Here is a 10,153-nt window from a genome sequence, read left to right as displayed (position 1 = left end):
GTTTTTTAAACGTAGTTTTTTTATAGTACCATAAGGTGTGGATTAATAGAGTGTACATATCAGGTTAAACACGATAACTTTTGAAAGTATCAATTATTTAATATCTTCTTTTAAAGGTCGTTGGTTGTTGGTTCGATTTCAGTAGAAACTAAGGCAGCACATAAAAAAAGTATATCTTCGTGGAACACAAAAACTCTATTGTAAACATTGATTTTTGATGTGTCGGTAGTGCGGTAGATAGAACTGTTGACTCTCACCAGACTCCAGAGAGCCCTCGGTTTGTTCCTCGGCCGCCACGTATCAATGTGTTTCTAGTGTGTGATATCATATTTGATTCCTCTGGTGTTACAACAGTATGTACCGCCAAGATCACATACCATCAGATGACCCCTATCCCCTCTTCCATTACAAAATGATAATTCCCGGTATATTATCATTAACACAACGCTCCGCTAAGAGCAATTTTTGTATATATATATATATATATAATCTGAATCTCGGAAACGGCTCCAACGATTTTCATAAATTTAAGTATGCAGGGGATTTCGGGGGTGATAAATCGATCTAGCTAGGTTTCAATTAAAAAAAATGGTTTTATCCATGTTTGAATGAGAAACAGCTACAATAACATTAGAATACAAAGGTAAATTTTGCCACTATATACAAGACTGTAATAGCTTAGATGGGACATTGGGTGATCCGGAAAGCAGAAGACCCCGGTTCGAATTCAGATGTTCTATTAGTTTTTTTTTGTTCAAGTTTTGTACATTCTTACAAATCCGAGCAAGGCTCGGTCGTCCGGATATTGTTATATTAATTCAGTAGCAATTACTCTAATACGCGTTGCATCCATTAAAAATTATATTTCAATGTTATTATTATTAATTCAATAAACTTTAGTCAAACAAAAATAATTATGGCAATAATGAAGAATATACTATTCCAAATTTAAAAAATAAATAAATAGATAATAGTCAAACACTTAGTTCTAAGCCGCGCGCCGCAATATGTGTGTTACTGTACTAGGTATTAGTATAATATTCTTTGGTATGTTTTTATGTTTTTTATACATAACTTTTAAACATGTGAAAATAGTTAGTGGAAATGATAAATCAATAATTAACATTTCTATACTGTTATTAGATTCCCTCCACCTCAACGGGCATATTTTGTCGATGTTTTTAAGATTGAACTATTTTGATATATTTTATACTTTTACAATATATATTTATAAACCTTAATACACTGTATGTGTGTATAGATTAATCTATTATCGTTATAATAATTAATTCATTTACATTATTTTTTTCTCTTACTTAAGTGAAATATTGAGAATTTCAGTATACATATAATGTTACACCACTTTACATAATATATAATAATAGGTATATTGTAAGAAACATTATTTTTAAAGCGATGAGAGTAAACGAGAGAGTAAAAAAACTTTAAGGGTAGGTAATATCCTTGACTTTAATAAATAAAGTGATTTTGCCTCGAGCGGTTCATTTTTGAAGTGAAAACTTTAGCCGTGTTGGGCACTTTTTGGTAGAGGAAAATCTTATGCGCTTGCGTCACTGACAAATATGACGCGATAAATATACAGTTAAAAAAGATATATAAATACAATATATATTTAGACACGTTTTGAATGCGTGATATATGTCGCGAGTTCGCGTCACCGAAATGCTTATAGCAGTATACCTGTAGCTATACTGGTGACGTATTGTGTAACATTAGTGCTGTATTTATTTAGATTTTGTAAAAAAAAATAACGAGTATAATTATTATACTGTGCATTATTGAAATAGTGTTTTTCTTTTATTAATACATTTAATAGTTTTCAAAATAAATTGAAATTAATAATTTAACTGTCTGAAACAGTATGGAATTTCGAATTTTAATGATAAAATTATAAGTTCTCACATCTATCGGCAGTCTCTACATTTTTTTTTATTTTCCATGAAGTGAGCCTCTCACCCTTTTGCCTATTAAAATAAAAATAAAAACTTAACAAAAGACAATAACCAAAATTAAAGAAACAACTATATAGTATTTGTCATTTATTTTCTTATGGTCTAAACTGGTTAAATCCGAATCGTCAAATAATACGTGGCCCTAATCCATTTTATCAAAATATACATTTACATCTCTCAAATGTTCATCCTGAAAATCAGATACCGACGGACTTGTGAAATGTGATTGTTTAGGTTTCTTTGAACAATGTTTTTTTTTAGTAGTCTTTCGGGGTGAGAGCTGTAGAAAATCAATTGGAGTGTTGGGAGGCCGTGGTGCGTACAATCTTTCAAACAACATTGGTTGTTGTTGAACTCTTCCATACATCAGTTCCATTTCATGCATGTATTCTTCTCTGCGTAATCTCTCTTCGTCTCTCCGTGTTTGAAGCCTCATTGCTATATCTTCCTCGTGGCTAAAATGGATGTTACTGTTACTAAAAATATTATGAATTATTATTTAATTGTTTATTTAATCATCTTTACGATATTTTGGTTCAATTATTCTTAAAAATCAACATCAGCTTGTAGGTATAGGTAATAGGCGTTGGTGTTAAATACCAATCAAGTCACTTTGAAGCTCATTTGTAAAAACATCATTGTCTTATTAATTTTACTGACGTACCGGCACTAGGTATAAATAAACTTTCACTTAGCAAGTGTATTTGCTTAGATTAAATTTTTATGAATTGAAATATACTTTGATAAACTACACATTAACATTCTGGAATAAAATAAAAGCAAGGATCATTCATATATTTGAATATACGCTTTTGAAATAATTAACGTATCTTAAACATTTCGTATATATTTTTTTCATTTAACTAGTTCTTATTGGTTCAGAAAAATGTATGTCATGATTACAATAGATACCATATTATTTTATAGCGATAGGAATGACTGTACAATATTGTATATTTTTATTGAAAAGAGCGCAAAAAAACAAATACTGGGAGAGTTTCTTGCGCCGCGTCTTCTCTCTCAGAGCACCATTTGTTTCCGAAGCGGTAGGTCTAGTATATTAGATGTGACATCAAAAAGAATTCTAAAGGAATCAATTTGGAATAAATGCCTTTTATGCCTTTTTATGCCTTTTAAAGAAGTTAACATGAGAGCAACAGTCAACTGTTGCTTCTCAATATATTCTTGATAATGTAATGTATGTACATAGACACATATGTGAATTTACGAGAAACTGTCATAACCATAAATTTAACACCAGGTACGGTACACACATAAACTTATAATGCCTACTACTCGAATTAGGCGAGTTAGTAAGTCTTTTGTGGGGCGATGTATATGCTTTTACAACAGGATCCCAGAATTAAAGTTTTAAATAAAATATGTATTACGAAATACAAAGAATTTTTAAAAAAATGTTTGTGTGGTAAAGGATATTATAACATAAATGCCTTTCTTAATGATATTACAGATTGGGAATGGACCAACTGCCCTCAGCCCTTTCTCCTCTGGTATACTTTTTGGTATGGGTGGTAGTTTTTGACTTTCAATAAGTGATATAAAATCGTATTTTGAATCAAAATATTTGAATTTGAGCAGGAGTTAATCTAACTGTATGTGCAGTGTTCTATGTCTAACACCTCACAACTTTTTGCCACAGTGGTGCAACCAGCACGATCATTACCCGTAGGTGTTTTTGAGAAAGATAATAAACCATAACCATACTTATTCTTCACAAGATACCAAGCTGGGTTTGATCGTAGCAAACGGCCTCGATACTTCATTTCGTTTCGTCGTCTCTGTTCTGCCATGCTTTGCGCCGCTTCTAAGTCAAATCTCCTTCTTACTGCCTCTGCCCGCAGAATGGCTGCTAAATTAGATCTTCCTGACTCGACACCTTTCAATTCTAAAGCGGAGTATGCTTTACTGGATCCACAGTTATCCTGGTTGCTGTTTGAACTGATCGAACATTTGCTGTCACTATTTATTTTTCTCACTATATCTTTCATCTAAAATAAAATGATTATTTAGATGAAACCGTCATAGTATGTTGTCTTATTATCATTAGAGTTTGGTGAAAATGAGCTGAGTTTTGCATTTTAATTCACTACAGTAGGTATAGGTAGGTACCTACTTAAATTTTATAAAGAGTAAATACTTAACCTTTTTATCAGCTCTATCAGCAGTATTTAAACGAAATGGTTGAGGGCTGGTAGTAATAAAGGTTTTGTTTTTGCGGAGGGTTTTCGTAGGACTAGATCGTAGATAGTCGGACGAGGTGACGGAGGGTGCAGCAGGCGACGGGTCTACGGGCAGGTCACTATGAGCTCCAGGAGTGGACAGCCGGCTTCGTTCTCGAGACGTCATGGTCCCCGGAGTAATTGCGTTACGTAACATCTCTTCAGCTCTGATTCGACGGTTCATGCTCCTAGAAATCAAATATATGCAATAAAAAAGTCTCAATGTATAGAATTCTCGCCATTTAATTCGATTCTGTTTACATTACTTCATACAAAATTAGCCGTAATAAAACAACAGATATATACAAGATTGAAGTTAGATGAAGACTAGACTAGAACAAAGGACCAAGGAACATGGCCTTTTTAACAGGCTTAACCTTAAACTCAAGGCTCACATGTGTCGAACGGCATTAAAAAAATTTTTCATCAAAATGACTCATTTTCATGGACAACTCGCGTTTGACCAAAACAATACCAAAATTGTATTTACAAAAAAAGAGCAAGTAGTCCCTGAGACAGTCTTTCTGTATGTTTTCTGGATTAGGATTTCTTCTGTATTAAAAAAACACACGCTATAGTAACATTATTAATATTAATTTCTTCCTTCCTCAAAAGCCAGGAACGCTCCTGTGAATCCTCTGGTGTTGCAAGAGAAAGTGGGCGGCGGTGATCACTTGATGACCCGTAAGCTCGCTTGTCCTCCTTTTCCATAAAAAATTCAAAAAAGTTGAAGTTTACCTGAAGAAGTTGTCCTCTTTTACTTTGTTATAAAAGTAATTGGAAAATAAACTTTTAGGTACAGGTCGGGCCCTGAATCGCTTCTTCTTTTTGGTCTTAGGCACAATATGACAGGCTCTTTCACAAAGACCAGAACCATTTTCCTCGCGCTTTGTAAAACTGAACGGTTTCATTTGGGCTCTCAATTCTGCTTCACTGTTGATTTTTGTTATTGCTCTCCTTAAAAAGGTTAATTAAGGTTGTATGTGTATTGCGTATATCTCAGTAGCAGATCATTGTCATTTAGAGACTGTTATGTTAATGTTATGGGCAGAAGATGCAGCTTTACATCAAGTAGGCCATCTGCTTCTTATTCCATATAATATAAGGTAAGTGTATCTTTTGACTTATAACATCTAATGCGGCAGATTGACAAAATTGCGTTGCGTAACATTTGCGACTGAATTGAGCCGTTACAGCTTAATTATTTGTGAAGTAATAGTTATTTATGCAACTGTTGTGTAATAAGGGGTATTAAAACACATTGTGGGTTATTCGGCGAGGCGAATCGGAGGCGAAGCCGAGTGTGATAATAGTATCACATGAGTGTTTTAATACCTAATTATCAAAAGTTGCATTCAAGACTTTATCTACACCCATAATATGAATCCTCTATAAAAGATTCTGAGACAGTTAGTTCACTGCTAACATTAAAGAAGTCAGTCCTAGTAACCATTACATCATCAAAAAGAGTGTTGTAATGAAAAAGGATGATGTAATATTGTACTGAATTTCATTACAACACTCGTTTGGATGATGTAATGGTTATTAGGACATTAGATATTTTAATGTTGGCAATAAGCTAACTGTTTTAGAATATTTAATAGAGGATTTGAAGCATGGGTGTAGATAAAACTTCTTAACGCACGCTTGACTTGGGGAGTAAGCTGGTGAATGTCTGGCAAGAGCGTTACGAACGAACGCTAGCGTTATTGAACTTTGACTTCTTGCATATTTTGTAATTACACTGCGTTCTTGAACAATTTTATAAATTAATATTTTTACTTCTATCATGTGATCAAAAACATAATCACACACAAATAAAACTGAAAACAAAATTTTATGAACGATGCGGTACCCGAATCCACGATATCTCGCGTTCCGTGCGAGCGCACTTCCAACTGTGCCAACTTCTCTTTGATTAAAGTGAGTTAAAAATAATTTTGAAATATAGTTTCCGTAATAAATCATATTAAGATTAAGTTATACATTTTTTTTGAAGTATTTCAACTTTTTATAAATCTTTGACATTCATAAGTGTCATTTTGACCTAAGTGAATAAATGATTTTTCTTTCTTTCTTTCTATGTTTAATTAAATGTATTTTTATAAGCTGTGCTGGCAATAAATGATAGTTATAAATTACTATTTTACCTCATCGCTTGGTCTTCCATAATCTTATCATACAACAGTATCCGGGACTCTATGGGTACTGGGTTTGCCCTGAAACCTTTTCTTTTACATTTCCGATCGAGCATGTCTTCGGAAAATGACTTTTGTATGGAACGCAGTTCGTTGACTATACGATCTTCTTCATCCCTGGAAGAAATAAAAATACGTCTTCAATGTTATATTTAAATAGTATAACTAACGCGGGGAGTGTTCATAATAGATGTACAGCTATTTTTACACGCTTAATATTAGCTTCACTTGTATGTTTGTATGTATGTATGTTTGTAACTGACTCCTTTAGAAGCGATTTTGACCCAATTTTAACGGCCAAATTTCATTCGAACTTTGTAGATTTATCCGATGACAATACACTTATTTGATAAGATAATTCCATTATTCAATTTGCAAATAAGATTTTTGTCAATTTATATAATTTTTATCTATAGTCGATAAGGCAGGAATTGATGTACTTAATAGTTTTAAAAATACGCTTTTATAGAAAATTTAACTAAAACATGAATAATAAATATTTCAATTTAAATTTACTAAAATTTATTTTCTATTTTTTAGTTGACTTTATATAAACCGTGTTTCTTAGTTTTTTTTAACTATTATTTATTAACCTGATTTTTGTCTCTGAATTCTATCACCTTAGCACCACACGCAACAATATATTTTGTATGGAAGAGGAGGATAAACGAGCATACCTAATATTAAGTGATCACCGCCGCCCACATTCTCTTGCAACGTCATAGGAACTACAGCCGCGGTATATGCTGTACATGGGGCACACTAAAAGTTTTGCACTAGCTAATCGGAACTATTTGAATTTTGAATGTTATATTTTTTGAAACGTTGTAACCTTCTTACTAATAAAAACAATTGGCGGGAAATCATTTGTCAATTGATTCTTATCACACATCAAAATAACGAATATGGAATTAAGATTTTAGATCGTTTTTTTTTACGATTTTAAAAGTTCTCTCTCCGCAAGACTATGCCATTCGTCTTCAAAATGCTTTTTTTTAAATATTGACACACTCTTACACAAATTATCTTGGGAGAGAAGCACCGTGCTTGAGCATCGTGAGGCAATGGTTTCTTTACATGACGAATTTCGTGAAGGGCGGTCTTCAACTGCCGTCAACGAAAATAATGTGGCTACTGTTTAGCGGCTAATTGAAGAAAATCCGCGGAATACATATGAGACAATTCGAGGACTATTGGGGATTGGTGTGAGCCAAATTCAGAAAATTTTACACGAAGAATTGAAAGTTCGGAAATTTTGTCGTCGATGGATCCTTCATGAATTGACAGCGATGCAGAAGCGGGCTGGCGTGGAATGGTGCTCACAGATGCTAAAAAAGTGCGACCACGGACATTCTAATGCTGTTTATGACATTAACACAGGAGACGAAACGTGGATTTATTGTTTAGAACCCGAAACAAAACAGCAATCTTGTGAATGGGTGTTTGAAAATGAGAACAGGGCAACAAAAGCGAGGCAGGCGAGAAACGTTGGTAAAAAAATGATTTTTTTTCTCAGCTACGGGCCCCATATGCACAATTCCACTTGAAGATCAAAGGAGTGTTAATGCCAAGTGGTAGTGGTGGTTTTAGCTTCCAATAAAGTACATCTCTTCACCCATCCTGCACATATCCCTGTGATTTCTGTATTTTTCCCAAAATCAAAGATTTGATGAAAGGGGAGAGATGTTCCAGTGGGAGGCTCCTTTGCACATGATGCCGGCTAGATTATGGGTACCACAACGGCGCCTATTTCTGCCGTGAAGCAGTAATGTGTAGTCTCAAGGGCGCCGCAGCCGTAGCTAGTGAAATTACTGGGAAAATGAGACTTAACACCTTATGTCTCAAGGTGACGAGCGCAATCCTAGTGCCGCTCAGAATTTTTGGGCTTTTCAAGAATCCTGAGCGTCACTGCATTATAATGGGAAGGGCGTATCAATTACCATCATCTGGACGTCCTGCTCGTCCTGTCCCGTATTTTCATAAAAAAAATGTTTCACTTTTACCAATTCCGAAGAGGCTGTGAAAGCGTTCAATCAGCACGTAGAAAACATGCCTTCAGATCTGTGTTTCTGCTGTTTTAAAAAATAGATTGATCGCATTAAAAAATGTTTAAAATGTAAAGGAGAGTATTTTGAAAAGCAATAAACATTATTAATATTACATTAAATAATATTTTGGTTATAACATGTTGTTTTTTTAAGTTACGCAAAACTTTTAGTGTGGCCTACGTATATTCCGAAAGGTATAATCTGGGACTCAGATTGGTATTCTGTATTTTCATTTGTCCTTTGATAGTGTTGGAGACACCACAATGGCACAACACTCGCTACAATATGAGTACCTATCCATCACCATAAAATGCGCGTAAAATCATCCGAGAGACACACAGCCCTCGTGTGATTTCTCTGTTTTTACAAGAGTGTATTGGGTAGAGGTCATCATTGCAGAAATTAATTAAAGAGAAATTGTTCATCAAAGAAGGAAAGGTTCAAGTATGTAACATAAAATCTAAATTCGTTTGGTACTGTTAGTAGGTAACTGTTATTTCAACGCTTAGATATGATTACTAGCTCTATAACATAGAAGTATGGAAAACCAAAGAATGTTACCTTTCAGTCATTTTAAACGGTTTTGGAACAGTTATACCTCGTCTTTTTGTAGAGAGACTGGTACGCCTGCTCCTTAGAGGACTCGACGGCATACTTCGAGTCCTAAACTCAATGTCATCATTTACATTTGAACTACAATTTCTATTTTCAAAAAACTTTGCGAATTTGTCATCTAATTCATTTCTCAAATCTTTATTGTCCTGCCAGGTAATTGAACATGCCGAATGATTCCTTTTTGGTCGGTCTAATTTTGAATTTCCTGTCACACTCAAAGCACTGTTAATTGTTTTAGCTCGAGATACTTCATTGTTGGTTTCTATTATGCTTGAAGTATTTCGAACTACTTTTTTTCCATTACGGAGTGTAGGCATTTGGGTCCTTGTATTTTTGTTACTGCTCAAAGCGCTTGAATTTCGTACTTTTGATGGGCTTCTTAGTTGTAATAATTTTATTTTATTTTCAATATCATCTTCTTTGTGTTGCACCAAATCATTGGTCTCCTTAAAGGTCTCCCCTCCAATTGCCATTCCAAGCACAGCTTTTTTTTTCTCCCTCAACAACTTTAAGGTTGTATAAAATTCATTTTCAGGCAAATGATTTATATCATTGTAGTCAGGTATGCTGCGGTAGAAATCTTTTAATTTTTCCGCATCCAAATCGGGGTCTGCCAAAGAGATTGTTGGGGACGATACTAATGAAGTCGATTCATTCTTTTTCTCGATTCGCTCGTAAGCTGTTTTCGGCATTTTGCTTATTGGGTCCACTGGTATTTTGATACACGAGTTTGTAAAAACACTACAACTGTGCATCACGGCTCGTCATGGTACCCACGGCGTTGTATTAGAAAACTTTTGTTATCATAGCAAGGTTACCATGGGAACAATGCAAGGAAATTTTGTTTAACGTAAATATCGTACCTTGAGAAGAACTAAAGCATAAGTGTAAAAAATATATTTTACAGAAGAGCGAAAAACAAGTATATTGGAATATATTTTTAATTAGTGATCTGGCGATTGCACTTTGTTATTGAAAAAATTCGTCAAAAAATCTTCTTTTCTCCAATTATACATGCTTTAAGTAAAAGTTGATACTTAATTGGTAATTTTCTATTTCTTAAATTACGCGACACGTTT

The 10,153-nt window shown here is 34.1% G+C and overlaps 1 protein-coding gene across 1 annotated transcript; it reads right to left on the bottom strand.

The window, feature by feature from the left end:
* Positions 1-2,728: 2,728 nt before the first annotated feature.
* LOC126972596 (protein FAM161A-like) lies at positions 2,729-9,100 on the bottom strand. Its single transcript, XM_050819451.1, has 6 exons — positions 9,021-9,100; positions 6,364-6,528; positions 4,952-5,170; positions 4,137-4,401; positions 3,658-3,982; positions 2,729-2,736 (listed from the first exon to the last, which is right to left on the bottom strand). The coding sequence occupies exons 1-6, from the start codon at positions 9,029-9,031 to the stop codon at positions 2,729-2,731; spliced, it is 993 nt and encodes a 330-aa protein (XP_050675408.1). The 5' UTR covers positions 9,032-9,100.
* Positions 9,101-10,153: the final 1,053 nt, after the last annotated feature.

The sequence above is a fragment of the Leptidea sinapis genome, chromosome 26 (assembly GCF_905404315.1).
Source record: "Leptidea sinapis chromosome 26, ilLepSina1.1, whole genome shotgun sequence".
NCBI classification, from domain to species: domain Eukaryota; kingdom Metazoa; phylum Arthropoda; class Insecta; order Lepidoptera; family Pieridae; genus Leptidea; species Leptidea sinapis.
This window is presented reverse-complemented; position numbering and strand designations above follow the sequence as displayed.